At 34.5% G+C, this 22,345-nt stretch overlaps 1 protein-coding gene across 4 annotated transcripts in view; it reads right to left on the bottom strand.

Moving 5' to 3' along the window:
* The window catches only part of pns (DENN domain containing pinstripe), a 284,119-nt gene that overhangs the window by 48,056 nt on the left and 213,718 nt on the right, over positions 1-22,345 (bottom strand). For all 4 annotated transcript variants that reach the window (XM_081751956.1, XM_081751957.1, XM_081751955.1 and 1 more), the window contains exons 10-14: positions 20,071-20,282; positions 15,216-15,431; positions 10,812-11,013; positions 6,845-7,012; positions 5,034-5,130 (exon numbers count right to left, since the gene is read on the bottom strand). In XM_081751956.1, the coding sequence (XP_081608082.1) occupies positions 5,034-5,130; positions 6,845-7,012; positions 10,812-11,013; positions 15,216-15,431; positions 20,071-20,282 (895 nt within the window). The remainder of the gene's footprint in view (positions 1-5,033; positions 5,131-6,844; positions 7,013-10,811; positions 11,014-15,215; positions 15,432-20,070; positions 20,283-22,345) is intronic.

The following is a 22,345-nucleotide window of genomic DNA, read 5'->3' as shown; positions in this document are numbered from 1 at the left end:
ATTATTATTATTATTATTATGTACTTATTGGCAGGTCACTTTTCGCAGCTGAGAAGCTTCCATGCTCCACTGTCTTTCGCTAACCTCTTCATCTTCACGTATGATCTTTGTTTTTATATCGTCCATTAATTGTAGCCTCCTTCACCCCCTCCCTCTTGTAGCCTCCTTCATCCCCTCCAGCACGTCCCTCATGATACAATTTCTCCTCACGCAATGTCCCAACCAGTTTCTCTTCCTCTTCTCAATAATATTTAAAAGTGTTCTTTTCTCCCACACCATTTCTAACACCTTTTCATTCGTTTTCCGCTCGACCCACTAATTCTTCCCATTCTTCTCCACACCCAAATTTCGAAAGCTTCCACTCGTTCTTCATTACTTTTCACAATTCAATACACTGTTTTCCAGAGATTCTGCAAACTCTTTGGAGAGTTCAGTTACTGTGAACTGGCGATTGGATCGCACTTTGTTGTTAAGACGTTCCACCAGATCGTCCGTCTGAACACTAGGCCTTCCGTTACGCTCATAACATTTAAACATTGAACGCCCTTCTATTGATGGCGATTGTCGATTTGTAATGATTTTTGGTGTGTGGTTAGGTTCATTCATTGCGAGGTTGGTCAGTTTGTTTTTAGACGGAATATGCAGTTTTTGGAAATATGTTAGCAGTATAAGATGTTTGTGTAAGTTTGGCAGTTGTGTTAAATATTGTAGAAAGTGTTTGAAAGTATTTGTGGAAAAAAAAAAAAAAAAAAAAGTTTACAATGGAAAATATTACATGCTGACAAAATCTACATTAAATAGTTTGGATTGACCACGGCTTTTGGCATTGATTTGATAGCGATGTTTGGTACCATATGTTATATAGACTTTACCCATTTAACAATAACGACAGCATTTTTAAATATTTCTACAGTTTCCTGAAACTCTCTGCATCATAGCCTGATCTTTCTTTCAATCGTTATTGTCGGTCCCTAAATGACACACAATTCCCGATGGATTTTAGCTGTATTCTGTCCTTTGACGTTCACAAATCGTATGAGAAATTTCACTTCACATTGGGCGGGATTTTGTATTATGACAACCATTTCATCTTACCGCTACTCGCTCGTACACAACTCCACTCGGACTACTCTATGTCTGTTGTAAGTACAGAATACTAGGGCATGCTCCTGTATACCTTCAACTTCATGCCAACCACGCGTAAAAAGTTATCAGTCCTTTTCTTGGCATGCACGTCGCAGATAAATTGTGAATTTGTAAATATGATTTTATAGGTTCATCTCTATATATTATAGTTTCTCTTACACTTCCTTATTTACATTTCTTTGAATGCTTTTTTATTTTATTTATTTATTTACTTCTTTTACCTCTGATGATCTGACAGTTTAATCGCCGAAAATATTGAAATTATACAAGTGAAGGAACATTAATACTAATTCAAAGTATTAGAATTTACTTAAGATACATATAATGTATTAAAATTGATTGATTTTTATCAGCGGACATTAGTAGGCATTATTACCACTGTATTCGGAAATTATGGCATTATATTACAAATACAACACATTAATATAATTTAATGTTGCTTACTTTCAAAAGTGAAACGTAATAATTTCTTATCAAATTACAACAACTAACAAAAGATAGTTCCTCTGATTATTATTATCGACGACCTGCAATATACCGTACTGCTTAAAATTTACGTGGCGGTTCCCGTAAATAACTTTTTCTTCTTAAGTTCTAAGAAATAAAATCTTTCTACAAATAATATTAGTTTTTAACCGTGAAAGAATAATGACTACGATCTTTTAAATAGAAGATATTTCTCTTAGAATGAAAATTCAATGCACTTCTTGATTTCTTATTTATTTTTAAATGTTAATTTCTGAAAATGTCTAGGCTTATTTGATCATCTTGCATTAAGTTTAAAATTACAGTAACTATACAGTGACTGTTGAAAGTATAGCCTATCGAAATTCTTACCAGAGTAAGTCATGTATTCGAAGAGTTTCGAAGCTTCTATTAGTAGTTTACAACATAAGCTTATTACGCCAAGTATACTCTCTTGGAGCCTATCGCCCTCATCGCTTTGTTAATCGCATGGCGACTCATCATTGCTGCGTAACGATAAATACAGCAAAGTAGATTAATTTTCATCGGCAAGACTGTGTGGGACTATTCCCGAAGAAAAGCACTATCGTAATTTCACCACTTATGACACTGCCTTCTCAATACGCCTTCTTTGAAACATTATTAAGTCTTTTCATCTGATCAGTTTTGTTAGCAAGAAAATGACGGAAGTCCGCTACTGTTCTGGTTAAACACGTCACCAAGTGATTTCTGTAGCATTTCTCGATAGAAAGGCAAACTGCTGCGCCTGCTCTAGGGTTAATCACATGTAATCAAGCAGAGTCAAAACCAATCTGGTGAAGGAAACGAATGACACTAATTTGAGGAGTACAAACCTCCTCTGGGAATCGGAGGGTAGTGGTTAAAAAAAATGGACATTAATTTTGGGTCTAATGATAATTCATACTTTGTAAGAAATCGGAAACGTTGATGTTAAAACCATTCGAGTTTTAACAATCTAATTGAATCAATTCTCTTCCTCTTGCGAGGTATAACCTTTCTTCTCTTCTCAGGAACAAATTTCTTTCGCTGTTGCGTTAAGCCTTTCTTCCTCCAACAGCAACAACAACAAAAATGTAAGAGTACATGAAAGTTTATCCAGTAACATGTTTGCCTGGACAGTTAATCCATGGATGTTTGCCTTTGCGGATACACATATCCAATGAACTAATGATTTGACTGTCTAATGAACTAACTACATGCAACATTATGATCAGTACGAATTCTTACTATATTTAACCATAATGGGAGACCATATAAATCAGTACGAACGGACTCTGATTCTTTCTCAATTAAAAAAGATACTATCTACAGAATAATTATAATTATCTAAGTTACGCGAAAATTCTTATACATGATTATAAAGTGTTTCAAAGTCTCTGTGAACATATGCTCCTTCTTGATATTTTGCAGTAAAAAATGTACTTTCATAAAAAAAATATTGAACAAAAAAAAGTATTTTACATACACATATATACCTTCTTCTCTTTATTTATGGTATTTATTCTCTTTTAAGTTTGAGCAACAATGAATCGGAGTCTAATTTTAACTTACGGGTTTTAGGGAGTTCTGTAAGGGATTCACTTTATTTTTCCACTACACCCTCCACTACACTAAAAATGGGACACCTATTATGTTGTAGTAAAAGCTTATTTCGGAATAAATTAACAGTTTCACAGCAAAACAGTACTGCAAAATGAAAATGTAAAACAAAATAGTGTTTATTACATAGTTGGAAACATAATAAAGCAGTGTTATATAAAGAACATATAACTATAGTGTAAAAACATTTAATTGTGGTGTTTTGTAGTGACATAAAAATAATAATCAATACTCCTTTTAAAGATGAAAAATTAAATATAGTTATTGCCGGTAGCAGTTGTTGGTAGTGGCTATAATGGAGAGGAGTGACGGGGTAGAAATTTAGATTTGACACGATACTGTATATTAAAACAATTTCCCTCCCCAACATGATTAGCGACTTGTTTCCCCCATTTACAATGTCAAAAGTGTACGAGAGATGGGATGGGAGTGGAAGTAGAAGAGTTTGTTTTTACTGCCTATCAACTTACGTGAAATGAATGTTACAATTTACAAATAAAGAGTCCAGTTTAGAAACCGTGGAATTGTTCATGAATAAGCTTCTGTTTTATATGAAAACTGCGTTGAATGACTAAATGTTATGATCCATTTTCTCAGAGAAAGAAACTAGAAAGCGTCTTTACGACTTCAGATCACTTTATGCATGAATTTTTCGATAGCGGCTCAATTTTGTTTCATATGAGATAGAAACCACATGTACTCTCTGGTACGTTTTCTTTATTACAAACGTATTCTTTATTAAAACAATTAATTAACAATGAGGACAAATACTCGCTAACGACTACTTACAAGTCCCCCGTAATAAAATATTAACGTTGAGCTTGCCGTTACAATATGCAATCTAACTCTTTATGGCTTAAGGACATCTTAGATTCAACGCCGTTGAATCTTAAGTTAATTCAACTCAGCTTGAGTTCTCATTATTTGCCTATCTCGAACTCCATCTTGGCTACATGGTCAGTGTATAGTCTTCAGCGGGAGGCCTGTTTAATCCCGGGGAAGTTTATGTAGTTTGGACCTCACGTTAAGTGTAGGTTCACGTCTCATACAGCTCGAAGCTGACATGTACGCTAAACTCCCATTCGACCAACCAACCAATTTTTCCTATCTTATTGTTGGATCACGTCTTAATCTTGACTTCCTCAAATACATTTGACATGACCTCCCCTCATTTTCACTTCCTACGCCTCCTAACGAACATCTCGTGATGTGTATGACAGAGGCATATTTTTTGCCTTGTATATATGATTATCATCATTTACATTTCATAGCAACTGTAAAAAATCCACTTTTCTAGTTGTTCTAAACAATAGGAGTTCAGTATATTTCTGCTATTCAGATCTAAGAAATTACATCACTTTACATATTAAGTGATATTTTACTTAGATGTTTAGTAATAACTTTCACGTACAAGTAAGGAATCCAGTTACAATCAGGCTTTTACGAGTTCTTCCGTATTAACGGATAATCGTAACTTCCTTAGTAACACAAACCATCCATCTATTCTTGTGAAAAAATAAATAAATAAAAAATAGAAATAAGTATTTTTGAGGACATCCAAAAAGCATTCATGAGTATGAAAAAGTTATCAAACAAACTTTAGATACTGAATAAGTACAAGTATCACTTATATAAACGTAGCAGATAAGAGGACAAACATATTTTGCATTAAACTTATTACTATTATACCGAATGTTGTATGATTTGATGTTGCTACAGTGTGAAAATCAAAATTAATTAATTAATTAATTAAATAAAGTATTAAATAAGTTATGAACATATCTAGATGATCATAATCTTACCAGGCGTTAAGAAATTAGGATCAATAGGTTTTGATGTGTCATTGCATTCCTCTAATTCTTGATAATTTAAAAGATGAGACCATAACGCAGATTTTCCCTGAAAAATAAACATGATAATAATAAGCAATACAGTCGTAATAATAAATAAAATATTGTAAAACTTTATGGTTTACATACACCTTACGTAATATTGCTATGACGTCTTCAAACTATCATCACTAATAGAAAGAAATGTGTTCGAGTCATACTGTATTAGAACAAAACCCCAAACGTTAAATTTGGATAAAGGAAATCTCGATAAGAATTGGGATTTAGTTTCAAACAGCTTCGTTCAGAAACACAAATCTCTGAAGTTTTAAATTGAGTGAATAATGCATTTTTTCTGATTTGTCCATAAGAAGATTTACGTAAGTTAATGCAACTTGTATATACGTTAAAGAAGACGAAACAAGCAACTGAAGCGAAAGAAGTGAAATATTTTAAGTTGTATGAAACATGGAAATAGTAAAATCTTAAGATTGTTTTTGTATTAGTACTGCTAAATTATGAATTAGTGTGCGTAGTTATCACAAACATTTCAAAAATTTATTGCTAATTTTAGTGTTTTCTGTAGAAAAAGAACAAAGTTGAATAAAAACGTAGAACAATTTGTGAGGTCGAAACCCTTCATTGTATGTCGAACAAGGCAACAGGATTTGTTGCCGATAATACCAGGAACATAACAATTCGATTTCGATTTTCACAGTACATTAATAGCTGAATGCTCATTAATCTTACCAAAATGTACCAGATTGCATCAGTGTTCACAGCACAAAAATAAAAACCTGACAGTATATTATATCCTTTGCCAATTAAGTGCGGTTTTTTGTTAACCACATATCTTACGTTATCTTTCATATTATTACGTAATCTTTTTTCTCAGTCTATGAAATGGTTTTGTACTAAACAATCTCCCCTCCCCCCAAATACACTTTACACGTTTCGATGTACTTATTATATTTCGTTAAAGTACATACTGAAAAGTTCTATGTTACGTAGCGTTACAATTCATCTATCTTGATCACAAATATTTTCCCCTCTCAAGAATATATTTTTGGAACTCTCAACTCATGTTCATTCCTACGAATTAGCAATAACTAACATCCATGCAATATAACAAGCAAAAATCTGTTTATTTTCATAATCATATTAGCATGAATATAGCATTTTCTAGGTTAGACAGTTTCGTTAGGAAGTTTTTAGGTTAGAAAGTTTCGTAAAATACATACTTGTATTATAATTGAAACTTAGCAGTTTATTTCATATCAAGCAGGATTGTGCCTATCTGTATCATTCTACCGCGATCGTGCCATGTTGTAGCGTGACTCGTCAAAGGCGATGAATATATAGGTAATGGTTATGCATTACGTTGTGGTTCGATTTGATTGGAACCTAAAGTTTGTTATTAACATATTTTCACTACGCTTCCACGGGATATTCAAATCAATCTGAGTATATCACTGGAGCTGAATATGGAATGATTCCCATTTCAAAAAGAACGTAAATTTTTAATCAGTAAGTTTTCTATTGTATAATGCTTTTAAAGTATATTTATTAGCTGAGAATTTTCATTTCTTTATTGAAGTCAACCCAAAAACTTCCGAGTTTCGTATGATATGGGTAGGACGGTATATATGTACTGTTATTATATATATATATATATATATATATATATATATATATATATATATTCTATATTACTTGAACTATAAGTATCAAAAAGTAGACTAGTTATTTCACCCTTATTTGAGTTATTTTTGTTTTTGTCTTACCTGTTTACTTTGTAAACCATGAGACCATATTCTCTCCAATAGATCACAAAGGCTAGCAATCAACGTATTTTCTTCTACCCCCATTATAGAAGCTTCCCCATGACCCAACTCGACGGCTTCTGTTCCCATTTTTTCAACCAGCATCCTCTTCGTCTTAGTTTTACACTCCTGCAATGAGTATATAAAATTTTGTTCAACCAATATAGGAAAAGAAAAAAAAAAGTGATACCTAGAATATTTGAGTCAGTTTTCATCACGACAATACGATTCATTAATTGAAGATATTACACTAGCAATAAATTATGCATATTTCTTCAAATAATAATTCATACTTTTTTTTTTTTTTTTGATACATTAATCCGAAAAAAGAAAACTTTTTCTTTTAAAGATTTCAGAAAGTTAGATGATGAAAATATATGACCTGGAAAGGTTTGTTAAAGCTTATTTATTTTGAGAACCATTTAATTAATTTTTTTTTTTTTTTTAATTTGGATTGATTCTTGGTGTACAATATGATTGATATTTTTCTGATTTTATACTATTTCTAACTAATACTACAGATGACAAAAGCTTCCCTATATTTCAGTGCAAAACAATTTTTATAAAAGCACGAGAATCATTCTCGCTCGATTGCATGAAATCTGACAACACAATTTTACTTTACAAAACTATGATTTTTCTTTTTTTTTTTTTTTTTTTTTTTTTTTTTTTTTTTTTTTTAAGTACCAATATTTATCATTTATGTATATACCAACAGAAATACATTTAAGAACCAGGAGTTTAACAGTCTGACCCAAAGTTGTACTTATGAAGAAAGTAGGTATAATGATCCCAATTGGTGTCCGTGGAATATCCGAAAAATACTACACACGGTGTTCAAAAAACAGTACACACCATAATAGAATATGTAACAGACTGGGCGACCACACAAGTAACTGTTCGGGAAACGAGCAGATCGTACTGCTGCCGAATGTCGGTCTGGAGTATAGTACTCCACGATCATTATAGATCTTGGTGTAGCTGGACAGGTGCCGTTGCCCTATGTCCCGCAAGTGCTTGACAGGGATTACATCTGGAAGGTGTATACCGAATAGTGTACACTGGGTTGTTTTGGAGGTACGAGAACGCGCATTATCGTGCAAGAAGATAATAGTGTTCAAATAAAGTCAAAGGAGAGGATCGAGAACGTTTGCCATGTACGATGTATTTGTTATATTTCCCTCATTGAAAATCAGAGACGAATGGAGATGTGTACCTTATTGACCTGCTGTAATGTCTCTTGTGGGTTCTGCTTGGAAAGTGCGACTACACGCTGTATTTTCCGCTCAGCTGTAGGTTTACAAACGCATAAATAGCAGTCATTGTGCCCAAGACAGAAATGACTTTTATCGCCGAATGTTATAGTCCGAACCACCACATTCTCGTCCGAACAAGTTTTCGGCGATGAGTAGCTGTTATGGGAGAGGAATGCGGAAGCGCAGACCTGTCACCAACAATGGACTCCTTAGTGATCGTGCGCTCACACTGGGAAAGGAGAGACTCGGTGGCTCCGATTGCACTTGGAGTTGCAGTCCTGTCAGGGCGAGGCGAACTGAATCAACCTTATGTCCATGGTCTTCTTGATGACCTGCAGGACACTGGGAGTCATGACAGCTGTTGGATTCCTGTCTCCGACCATGTCAACCACTAACATATCACGACCAAAACACGCGACAAGTCCGTGAAACAACGATTTGATCTTTCCGAGCCCCACTGTACCGCCACCTTCGAAATAACGTAATTGAATGTATTGGCTAGTGTCATTCTAGCATTGCAGACACAAACTGTGATCACACACACAAATGAATTCGCACACAGTTACACTCGTTGTGTTGTCTGACAGCCTACAAACTACTACCAGCCAGCCCCTTAAAGATGCATATATTCTCTGGTGTGAACTTCGTTATTATAGGTTTCTGTCAGGACACTGATAAAAGGATTGATGAACATAATGTGCACTTCCTTCCCTTTTTCTGTAGACCTTCGACCATTTCTTTCATTCTTTTTTGTTTGGAAGTACATATAAAATATGGCGTGACCCATTCCTTGCAAAGAACAATGATATCAACATCTGAACAATTCATTTCTGAATAAATAAAAACGTAAATAATAATAATGATTAAAAAAAACAAATTTTAAAATACAATCATGCCAATAAAACAAAGAAATTTCAGGGATAAATACTGTATGTTTTTCCAACTGGGAAATATATCGATATATTACACTGCTTTGGATAGTGGACTATTAGATTCTGAAATCAGATTTTATGGAAGTAGGTAAAAATGTATAGTAAGTTCCAACACATATTATAGTTCACACCATACATACCACAGAATTACACAAAATGAAGTTATATTTGCCTGTTTTTCAGCTTCTGGGGTTGACTTTACTTTTTATCATTTTGGAAAATCTTAGTGGATGCTATCAAGAGAAATGTTAAGTTTTATGTTAGAGAAATTTAAGATATGCTACCTCTTTCGACCATGGACTATCAGAACTTTCTCAAATTGTGTCCGACTGTAATCGTTTTCGAGTGCTACAAACATACAAGGAAAGAACAAAGTTTCCGTCAAATTGATATCAACGATAAACAGATTTATCAAACCTGAATATTCAGTTTCTCTTTTTTGTCTTTCTTTTCTTCTTTTTTTAATTACCAAATCACTCAAGACAGTAAGTTTGACAATGGTCTAGCACAAGGCTACTAGAAGGAAATTCTTCTCACTCCTTTACGTTAACATGTATGCACAGGTACAAAAGGACCTTTCTAGCATGTGTCAGTATAGCATGGTTTCCTTTGCAAAAATATTAAAGAAAAAAAAATCTAGAATGGCACTAAAAGGAATACTTTTGTCCAAACTTAACTCACATAGAAAACGTGAAGGGAAGACACACTGACAGATCAATTTAAAAAATGCTTGTAAGTAAACAACGAAAACCTTGGAAGAAGAATTGATATAAAGTAGAAAAGAGGTGGAAAAATACAAGGATATTTTATATATATATATACAGTATATATATATATTATACATACATAAAAGGAGGGCACCAGACGTAATTGGCATAACACACGAAAGAAGTTATATTGAACCATACGATAAAACTTAAAGCATACTGGATCGGAGTTACGACTGTTCTTTCAGTGAAAGATTCAACCTGTATAGTTAGTTCTTTTGATTGTACAATTATTTACATCAGTGTGTGTATTTATTTATTTATTTATTTATTTATTTATTATTATTATTATTATTATTATTATTATTATTATTATTAATCAAATTTAAAATCCGAAAGAAAATGCCTGAAAAACGTAATAATAATTTAATTTTCGCTATTTCGTGTATAAATGTCTCGTTGAAATGTTTCTTTCGATACGTCAAGAAACAACGGAAGAGAAACTTTGATTCAGCAGGTCAATTTCCGTGCGATCAGATGTCAATATTGGAGAGGTAATTGTTTGCATTCATAGAAACCGATGTTTGGGAATACCAATATCGGACAGGAAACTTCATCGCAAGTTTTCTCCATTACAAGACACATGGAAAAGGACATAAGGTCCTACTATAGACTTCCAATTTTATCCTATGTTTTGTGACTTGTAATTCCGAAGTTGAAAAGAATGTTATTTAGTAAGTAACAGAAAAATACTGGTAGAAAAACGGAAAACTCATTGATAAAATTATGTTTTATCTGAAGAAGTGTATTTGGAAAGATACGCGTTTCGATTAGAAACAACATAATAAGTTACTTGCTCTTGAACAAAAATAAAAGGTACTCTCATTACAATTATGAGAACAGAAACAAAGAAAAAAGAAAAAAAAAAGAAAAGGAGAGGCTACATAAAAATTTAGCAGGTGTTACAACCGGCCATAATGAATATTTTTGACACACGTTACATTAACAATTGTAGTCCCCGTACGAATTTTACCTTTAACAACTGCTCAACAAATGTCCAATTAGATTGAGCGATCACAGCTGGACTCATATCACTAAGCTTTGGTTGTCTTATCTGCTTGAGTAGAGCTTCACCCACAACTTTTTCCTTTTGCTCCGGACTCATTGAATTATGTTCTAGATGCTGTTGCTGTCTTTCTTTCCGACGAAGTTGGACACTGCTTCGCTTTTTCAACCTTTGGAAAAAAGAAAATCAGGACATATATATACAATGACGCAAACGAATTAACAACACTTTAGCCTCAAACTCAAGAACTACTACCACGAGCTAGCTAGCTGGCTTTGATATAGGTAATGTATGATTAGCATATCGGCTTTCATCGTTGTTATTTCTGAGTTTCTAATAGACGATTTCACTGTAACTTTAATTTAAGAAATCTCCAATTACTTCCCAATGCTGATCAAGCAAAAAATTCTGCACTACTACCGGCAACGGAATCTAAAACGAGCTCAAAAGGAACGTGTGCTACCTAGTCTGTTGCCGAGAACATTTAAAACATATGAATGATATATTAAACCACAATATTTTAAATTTGAGTATTCACACTATGTCTCTGCTAGGACGATACAATAGAAGCCTTATGACAGAGAAACATTTCTTTTTCTTTTTTTGACACTCATTTCTTTAAATTTTACCATTTTATCACTTTATTTAATTCTCTTTCATCTACATTCATTATTCCTGTTCCTTATACTATTAAAAGCCTACCATGCGACTTACAATTTGATTTTATTTGTCATATAATTACGATTCCATATGCTCGCCGCCGAAAGAAAGAACCTCATATACTTCTTGATCAGTCACGTAACTTTCGGTAAATAAAACATTCGTCATATTTTGCCAATTTCCCATCTTCCTATGTTATCAATATGGATTAAATTGACATCAGAATGGAAGTATAGAAAGCAACGAGCATTGCTCTTTCGTCCACAGGCGTTTCTTCATATAGAATAGTATCTTTTTTCTTGATTAATAAATAAATAACCCCACACAACTCAAATTTCTTCCACGATTAAACCTCATTGTTTTCTTAATATTTGCAAAACAAATTTAATATTAAATCCACCACTGTTAAAGGACTAAATCAAAAAGATTAACTTTTTCCTTTTGTCCGAGAATAGGTAGAAAGGAGGAAGAGGACGACTTCGCATTTAACCTTCATAGAAACACAAGGTAGTCACTTCGATGGTACCGTGCTAAAATAAACCAAGTCAGCCTTTAAAAAAAAAAAAAAAAATGTGAGTCTGCGGAAGTTGATTGTACTAAGAAGTTTTAGAAACTGATATCATGGTAATAAAGTTCCCGTCAGTGTTGTGTTTGTTTCAATTATGAAGCATACGATGACACCAGTAAAATACACCGAGAGATAGAACACGCTGTAAAATAAACATCATGGGCAAGAGAAAAATAATTAAGTTAACTAGAAGTGCAACATTATTAACAAATGCAGTGCCTACCACTCATTGCTAACTGTGTGGAACGCATAATACTGGTACACAAGCTTGTGCAGACTGAGCCACGGGAATCGTTATTGCTACGGCATATTCGGCTAAAGTGCCTTATTAATGTGCAGAAGATTTAAGATCAACGGGTCGAAATCAAACGACTCTTACGATGAAATTCTGGCGGCAGCAAATAACTGAACGCAAGTGAATTTCAAAGTTAATATAACTGCAAAAGAACTCAGGATGTAAACAAGCTATTTCCCGTTATTTATTCTTCATGACTATTGTATTTTTCTGTTCATATACTATGCTGGTTACTTGGGGTACCAACGTCTCTTTGAGCATTAAAGCTATAGGAAACATAGGCCTACAATCTAAAGTGGGATTTGAACCATATTAGCTCCCACTGGGAATCGAACCCAAGTCTCCCACACCGATCTCTGTTATTTATTCGTAGCAGAGCTTGCTTTCTGTACTTATATACAGAATTTAACAAATACTTTTTTTTTTTCTTTTTTTGGTGTGTGTTTTGCTTAATAATAGTAATAGTTAAGGACTTAATCTCGTACTAAATATTTATTACCTGTCAAAAATATTTTACAACAGGTTAAGTTTCAGCAAATAAATGTAGAATCTTTTTATAAGACAACAAAGGGTAATGCTAAAAGGACTTGCTAAGTAAGAAGATTTCAGAATTTCAGAACTCCTCTTACACTGCTACCAACGTAAAGCGTACCGATGTTAGAGAAAGGGAAATGTGTTGCCAAATTCAGTTTCACCCGAAACACGATTCAAAGCGGAAATATGACTTTTTTTTTTTTGTGCTGGGAATGTGATTTTTTTTTCGCTGTATTCCTACGCTCAAGCGTACCCAGAATTCGTCAGCTTCTGTTAGCCTGGAAATTAGAGAGATGGAAGTTAAACAATTATTTAATTTAAAAGGACAAATCGTTCATCAATGAAACGCAAATTTAAGTCAAAACAAGATCACCGGATGACTGTGTGGACGAGACCTGTTTTCTCGCAACAAAATATGTGTGCAATAGTGACGTGTTAAAATATGAACACTGGAATATAAATAAATGGAAAGAAAAAGTTCTCTCTACAATAATAAAAGTAAGACTTTGGCTAGAGGAAAATGTAAAGCTGAACAAGTCATATCTCGTGTGAATGTGGCGTCGTGGCATGTTCCTGACCATAATGGTGTAGTGGCTACATGCTGATTACACATCTCCGGCGCAGAGGAAACCACTGACAGGTCCCTGGTTCAATCTGAAAATGATTAGCAAGCCTCAGAGAGCTGTGTATTTTCAAACAAAAGGAGAAACTTTTCTAAACAGCTTATAACCGAAAGTAGCTGACAGATTATAGGGTCTAGTACTCTCTGGACTAAAATATAAAAATGATAAAACGTGGGTGTCCCAAGTGCCCTGCCTAAAAGTGATAGTTGGACAGAAACTATGAAAACACACATTAGTGGAAAGTTTTATTTTTCTGCATTATAACAGTGCTGTGACTCGGTATGTGTATAAAGAGAAGGTTTTTCTGTCACTTCCGGCTATCCGAGGTGATTCTGAATAAGCTGTTCTAACAGAAAAAGTAGGAATCCCTTCTGCCTATATCAAACTCTCCGGAAGAAAACCGATGATTCGCCGTGTTATTGTGATGTTGTTGAGTTGAATTAGCATCCAGGATTCTCATCAATTTACTTCTGCAGGTACGCCCGTCCTCCAGCTATGCTGTAGAACGTAAGAGAAGAGATAGGCTGCGATAGTGAGAAGGTACTTAAAAAAAAAGCGACGAGCAGCTCCTTTATCTTGAATCGTGAACTTAGAAAATTTCGAATTGGGAATTGTTAGTTGGTTGCAGAGCCTTCTCAGCGGCTCTGCCCGGAACGACTTGATCAGGAAATGCCCAGAGGGATAAGCCGATAGCAGTTGGAGGCAGCCGGCCAAACGACCAAACCGGTTTCAGCCGGACCGAAGAGATCAGGCTACCTCGCTGGTATACGTCGATAAGACTTCTCTCACCTTTCTGAGCAACCATGCTATGAAAGAAGGCCGATCAGTCACTTCAGCCTAAGCTTTAATTGCTTTTCCCTTCTGATTTAAAGTCAATATTTCAGTGACTTCAGTGAGAATAGTTTAAGAAATTTTAACTTTCGGAACTTTGGCATTTTTGCAACACTTTGCCAAAGTTAATCGATTTTTACCCTTACTTGTAGCGATTTTTGAACTTTTTCGCATTTTTCTATTTTGTTAAGTAAAGATAATATGAATTTTAATTCTTGCTCTCCGGTCATTTCAGGTACAAAACAATAGTTCTCTCAGAGTAATATAAGAAGTTTCAGGTCACGACCCATCTGATAACGCTGTTCTGGGCACAAGAGTAGGAGATACCAAGCGGTACAGAGCCTCTCCTCTTGCTGTAAGCGTATATTTGATCACCTGCGAGTGATTTGACTTGTAGGCTAGATCCGTATAACCTCCAGACGGCGTAGTGCTAGAATGGTTACATCTCATCAATTGAGACATTGGATCTGCAAATAGCTCTAGAGTGGGAGCATTCCCATGACTTTAGTAGTTCTACCTATCAAAGTAACTCGGAGCGTAATACATTCCGCACCAACTAGAGAAGAGTTATCATGGTCGGATTTTGGGTACCTCAAATTACCCTCATAGAAACTGGTCTTCGGACACCAGTGGCTAGTTTTCCTGGTGATTCCTAGTGATTATTATTCGTGGTGAAAATCTTATAAATCTTATTTTACACTACGCTCAGTTGAGGTAAATAAATAAAGGGAAAAATTTGTTGCTAAGCTTTAATCACAAACTAAGCATAATGTGACACGGGATTAATTAAGTGAAGTCGTCATTTTACAAGATATCAATAAAATTAAATTTGAAAGACCAAACACTCAAAATGTACTTACTTTTGTATTGGCTCCTTATTTAAAGTAACAGCGTTTAGAAGTGGGAAAACACCGTACGTAGTAGAATTTGACTGACTATCCATTTCAATTTCTACAGGAATTGGTGCTACTACATCCGCCCTAGCTAATCTCTTCTCCAATAGAAGTTCAGTCTCTCGAAATGTTGTACATGGCTCATAGGACGGGGTGCGTACAAGACTGTCACCATATCGCTTTCTGTAACGACCAAGTCATAGATCTACCATTAATTTCCTTAATAAGATAGACATTTTTTTCATAATAATTTAACAACTGAATTGCCACATATAGAAAAAAAGAATTTTAATAATACCCAACCACTCACTGGAGGAGATAATACACTCCCACCAGGTGCCTCCTCAGGTGGCTGGTAGAGGAAAGCATTCAGACATAGTGATTTTCGGAAATCTCCCAGGTATAACAAACCAGCCCTTCACCTTGCAGTTAGTACAGGAACCTACAAAGGTTTGGGAGAAAAAACACATCAAAAGAAAAATCATGATTCTCCAGGCTGATGGCTGTGTATAAGCCTAACGTCTCTATCGCGCTATCTAACAGACAATCATGTTCAGAAAGAGAAACCAGAGCCTCAGAGTAAAGGAATGGATTTAACGAACAAACATGGAAATGGAAGAATAATTTAAGCTTGGCTACTTGGAATGAATAAATAATGATGACGCTGGGAAAGCAGAAGAAACAGTAATGAATAACTATAGTCGTCATACCACTCTGAGACGAAAGATGGTAAGGCACAGGCATAATTGATAAAGGACATAATATCATATATCACAGCACAACACAACAACCCGAACAATTTGGAACAATATGCATGATATCTAAACAAAAAGAAATAATGAGATGCAGTTTGCTCCTGTTAGTGTAAGAAGAAGCGAACAGAGACTAAAAGGAAAATTTGGAAACATTTCAATCACAACAGTGCACACTCCCACGGGGGAGAAATACATTTCATTAAAGGAAGAGTTTTACAGAAAACAGAAGAGGCATATAATGGAACACAAGATGAGTCAACAATACGAGATTTTACAGCAAAAGTAAGAACTACGGATACAAGAAGCAAGATGACAGTACGATATTCTTTACATGAAGAAAGTAATGAAAACGGAAATTTAATGATCGATTTTTCACAACAGAATAAGTTAATCATGAAAGGCATATGCAAATTACACGTAGAAACTTGAATTGCCAGACGGCAACATATTTAGTCACGTTGATCACGTCCTAAATAACTATAGATACTCATCATACGTCACCAATTCTAGAAGTTATAGAGGATATAATGAGATTCAGACTATTGTATGCTTAAACCGAGAGAGAAGAAAAGTAAGATTCAAATATAGGGAAAAAAGTAAAATCAAATTATAACTCGAACCATAAAGAAACTGAGGAAAACTATAAAAGAATAATAACGGCAATTGCACAAGGATAATGAAGTAACATGAAACATTGGAATACAAAATAATAGCAGTTGATGAGGAAGCGAGTAAAATGTTGGACTTGGAAGAAGATAAAGAAAACAACAATGGTTTGAAGAAAAATGCAAAAAGACAATTACCAAGGAAAACGAAGAAAGAGAAAGAATGGTATAAAGAACAACGAGAACGAGTTTGGAAGCATTCAGATATATGAAGAAACAAGCAAATAAAGTTTGTAAAAAGTAGAAACGATAAATTTGTAGATGAGAAAATTCAAAATGAGTGAAAAAAAATGAATCAATGAAATTCTACGCAAAAGTCAAAAGATGAACGAAGAATTCTAAGCACAACCAACTGGATACAAAAATGAGAAATAATATCAGAAGATGAATTTTTACAAAAATGGACAGAATACTCTAAAGAACATTTAAACCCAGTGCAAGTAATTCAGATGAAAAAAAGCTAAAAGGAAAAATTGAAAAGAACCTCCAAATATGAAGACAACAGCAGACAAAAATGAAATCAAATTGGAGTAGAATTGGAGAAAGATTAATAAAGAATTAAGACATAGCAACGATTAAAAAAGTAGCTGACATAAAACGAATATAGGTTGAGGAAGAAGTAACATCCTCTGAATGCAATACACGGATATTTTACCCAATTCATAGAACAGATTGGACAGACCCCACAAATTGAAGCGGCACAATATTATTAAGCATAGCATACATTTTTTTTGAGAAATACTTAAAAACAGAAGAAAAGAATACTCAGAATAGATACACATCAAAGTGGATTCCAATTCAAGATAAATGAAGGTATGACAGACTAATTATTTATAAAGAAGCAAATAATAGAGAAATGCTACAATATGGAATAGCTCTAAATATTTCTTATCAAATAAAAACAAGCGTTTAGAAACAAACCATTACACACAAACAAACCGTTAGACACAAACCATTACAATTAAAGAAAGGATTTCTACCTATTACGCTTTCAATGGAGATCACTCACCGTAATCTTGGGAATCAAAATTTAATATCGATACCTACTTTTAGCGAGTGAAAAAGGATGGAGCTTTGACCCGTTTTGCTTGGCCTTATCACATTCTTGACAACAAAAGAATGTACTTACTTCATGCGAAGGCAATTCATACAGGACTACAATTAACATACATAATACTAGTTTACTTATTAATTACATTATTATTATTATTATTATTATTATTATTATTATTATTATTATTATTATTAAAGTTTAGTGCCCCTTTATTGCACGAAGCTAAGATTAACGTGGGATATAAATCATCTCACACTGGGAATCGAACTCTGGTTTTCCGTAAAGAAGAGTGTAATCCTACATTCACCCTCGAAGAGGATCTAAGTTTACGTAGAGATAATGAATTCGAAATTAAGTTAAACAAAATCTAAATTTGCTTTAATTATATATATAGAAACAAGGAAGGAAAATTACGCCATTTGTTTCACCTTTCTATGTATCAATATGACAGGTATGATAAACCGAACGTGACTAATTATTATTATTATTATTATTATTATTATTATTATTATTATTATTCGATGTATTATGTATGTACGACACTATCTAGTAATAGAGTGGGCTTCTGGCTGCTTTTGGCACTAAAAATCCATTAATTAAATTATTATTATTATTAATAATAATAATAATAATAACAAAGCTTAAACAAATACGGAACTTATTTCTAAATGAAGAATAAGAAAAGCAATATATAGCACCGTTTTCTTTCTATATTCACGTCAACACCTGAACTTATACATGGGGCACGCTATATATTTTGAGATGCCACGAAACTAGAGAAGTGAAAGCTGGCAACACTCCATTTTTAAAAACCATTATCCTTCAGGAGTGAAGACCTGACGTCAATTGAATTGCCGCTATCACAGAGTGCACGTGGTACATATGAGTTCTTCGCGAAACATGGAGTTGGCCAGAGAATATGTACGCGCGATGATCTACTACGATTTCAAAGTCCGTTTAAGTGAACAACAAGGTCTTGAACGGTTGCAACGCGCATTTGGTGATGAAAGTCCATCACGGGCAACTATGTTTCAGTGGTATAGTGAATTTAAAAGTAGAGGACGGTTATCACTTGGTGATGGAGCACGTGCTGGTAGGTCCTGTTCGTCAATGACTGTTGACAACATTGAGCGAGTGCGACGTATGATCGAAGAACATCCACCATGCACTTATCAAGTGATTGAGGCAACGCTTGGTGTTGGATCCGCAATAGTCAATTCAGTTTTACATGATCTCCATATGAAAAAATTAAAAAAAAAAAAAAAGTTAGTCGTTGGGTGCCCCATACGCTGAACGATTTAAAAAAAGGCAGAGCAAGTAAGAATCGTGCAGGAAACGTTAGAAATGTTAAATAATGGTGGTCATCGTATTCTGTCTAAAATCGTAACACGTGATGAAACATACATTCCATTTTTCGATGTTCCCGCGTGCTAGGAGAGCCGTGTGTGGATTCACGAAGATGACCCAACCCAAACAATGACGAAAAAGCACAACCCAAACAATGACGAAAAAGCAAAGTTCTGTCAAGAAAGTTATGTACGAAGTTTTCTTTCAGAGTACAGGCTTGGTGAAAGCGATTAAGCTTGCAGAGCAACGTACAGTTACAGCCACCTGGTACACCACAAAATGTTTACCTGCAGTACTTCAGTCTCGCGGGTTAATGTTGCATCACGACAATGCACCGTTACTCACAGTACAGCAAACAGTTGACTTTTACGTGAAAATAAGATGACAGTCATTCCACATCTGCTCTATTCGCCGGATTTGGTCATGTGTGATTTCTGGTTGTTCCTTTAATCTAAAAAAAAAATTTAGGTGGTAGACTTCTCACGACGGAGGAGGAGACTGATGAGGCAATTCAACGCTTCCCATTCCCAAAAGTGACTGGCTTGAGGCCTTTCAGTTGCGGAAGCTTCTGTTACAAAAGTGCATGGGATGTAGGTAGGGATTACTTTGAACATAAATAAAACCATTTGCATCACACGCCTTGTAATTTTCTTGTATCTCAAAATATAGAGCGCGACCCTCAATGTAAGAAGATGTTAAAAGATCTGTATGTTCTTTTATGATGTAAAAAGAACAATCAATTTTCTTTATTTTTGGACCACTCTATACAAACTGGTTTTTGCATGTATTCTATAATGTTACTGCGAGAGAGGATCTTTACACTTGTCGAATACGCTATGAAATAATGCAGTTCTTTTTCATTTTTATTTACTACCTTAATTTCCTATGGCAGACATATTAGGTTATTTAAAAAAAAACACAATATCTGCCACCTTTAAACAATTACAGCATAAAAATTAACCTAACACGTTTTGGACAATATACTTTGAAATACTGCTTACCTTAACAGTCTTATTCGTTTATCAAAAACCCTGAGATTAGGATCTACTTCACGCCAATTTGACATTATTTTATTATCAATAAGAGTAGCAAACATCTGACTCTCGATAAACCTAGAGAGAAATGGTAAATGTTGTTCTGGCTGGTCCGACAAGAAAGTAGCTTTATCAAAATTCTGCATAGACTCTCTGTTACTTAACCACTGTTCCATATCCTGGAATCAAACAACAGAAATTAATTATAACACGGGGTAGTACTGAAATCCACGTAATTTCAGAATCATCTATATATAATCAAAATAATTTTTTAAAGATCTGTGGAAAAAAGGAATAAGTTTTTGGATTAATTGAAGTTTAAAACCATATTTCAATACAAAGGTATATAAAGTAGGATTTACAACTTAAAGTGTGATTCGAACTACTATTCAGATTTTATTTGAGACTGAGCACACTGAGTCAAACTCACGCTTATGCTAATAAGAAAACACGTGCGTTAACCACTTGGCTACCATGGACATACAAAGATATTGAAATACGTAACAACGCTCACAAAAATATAGAAAACATACTGTCAAGTTGCTTGAAAATTGAACGACAAGTAAATATTGTACACACACGACATGTATACGCAACCTTTAATATTTTTTCCTTATCTTTAGCAAGATTAATTTGTAATGCCGGACTTAGTTACTAGGTTAGCTGCAACAAGAAAATAAGTGAGCTTTTTTTTTTTTTTTTCCACAAAAATTGCACATTGTATTTATGAAAATTAGAGATGTAGAAGAAAGAAAAGTGGAAAGTATCCCCTGCAATTTCACAGAGATGTAATCTTGAACTACGTGTAATAGAAAAATAAAATGAAATCTTTAAGTTTTACATCCTACGGTTATACCGGGTACGCTAAAGGAGAAGGCGATGATGAGAAATGAATGAAATGGTGTAGTGAAAAAAGTGGGAGAAAGCAAGAGAACCCCGAGAACAGAAGTGAATGCTCTACCACTGAGCCACCGCGGCCTCCCTACGTATGATAGAATACACAATATTACGTAAAGGGTAGATTGTCCTGCAAAGGTTCATACCAATGATATATATAAATCCGAAATATTATAAAGCAATAAATCGAAGACAAAAGAAGTACTTGGCATTAAACCCAACTTTCAGGAATGAAACATCTTACAGTATTGAGGAATATATGAAGATGTCCCCTTTATAGGGAATAAATAAATAAAAAGTATTTGAATGTAGAACCGTGAGGTCAAAATTAGAAAGAAAGTTGTTTCGACATTGAAACAGAATCTAAGAGATTTAATTAGAAACCTTATAAAATGATATAACGTAGTAGTAAGATATGCAGCTGCCTAAGAGATAAATCGAAACTCTGTTCCAAGACCTTTGGCTATTTTTAGTTAAGCTGAATTAAAAATATTATATATATACAATTACATTACATATAAAAAAGTTATAGCTTCGTTTCATCCAGTTTAAAAATTTTTCTGGTGTTTTATATTATATTACCAAATTATGCTACCTGTATTACTCATATTCTTAAAATTACATTAACATGTTGTTAATACATTCTTTAAACTGTCCCAAACTTTAGAGAAAGTCTGAAATTATGAATTATTTTCTCGGCAACAAGTGGTCTGGCCTGTTGCAAATCTTCCTGTGATCTTTGAAGTGTTTCGGCGAAATTTTGTATGATGAAAGGTCGGGGTATAATAACACAGGCAGGGGCGGATCCAGGACGGACTTCTGGGGGTGGTTGTAATACTGCTACTTAGAGCTACTTTTAAGAGCTCCAAACTCTGGGATGGTTTTTATTTATATATAAAATAAGAAAATTTCCTCCTCTGGGGGAGGGGGAGAGTAATTGCCCCGATCCCCCCTGGATCCGCTCCTAAACACAGGTGCTTTCTCGGAATTGTGGTCTGAGTGATGACAAGAGCATGGTATGAAATTCGAACTTTGTGTGAGCATGAAGTTTTGTGTGAAGTTAGGAAAAGTATTCACGGAAATATCACACCTCAGTCAACAGATTTATGAAGAGCATTTGCTATTAAGGGCACAAGTATTTCAGTAACACAAGAGCTTTGTAACTAGCATAGAGTTGGTGGAGGATGATCCTGGATCCAGGTGGTCTGCTACAACGCATACTAATGACAACGAGAACCACATAAGGAGCATGTTGCTTATGGACCGCCATGTCACTGTACGCATGCTACCCGAAGAAGTGTGTAGCAGCAAGATTGCACGACATGGGGAAAAGAAAACTGAACTC

The sequence above is a fragment of the Thermobia domestica genome, chromosome 3, assembly GCF_964235325.1.
Source record: "Thermobia domestica chromosome 3, izTheDome1.hap1.1, whole genome shotgun sequence".
Taxonomy (NCBI): domain Eukaryota; kingdom Metazoa; phylum Arthropoda; class Insecta; order Zygentoma; family Lepismatidae; genus Thermobia; species Thermobia domestica.
The sequence above is the reverse complement of the archived record's forward strand: the minus strand, read 5'-3'. Positions and strand labels throughout refer to the sequence as shown.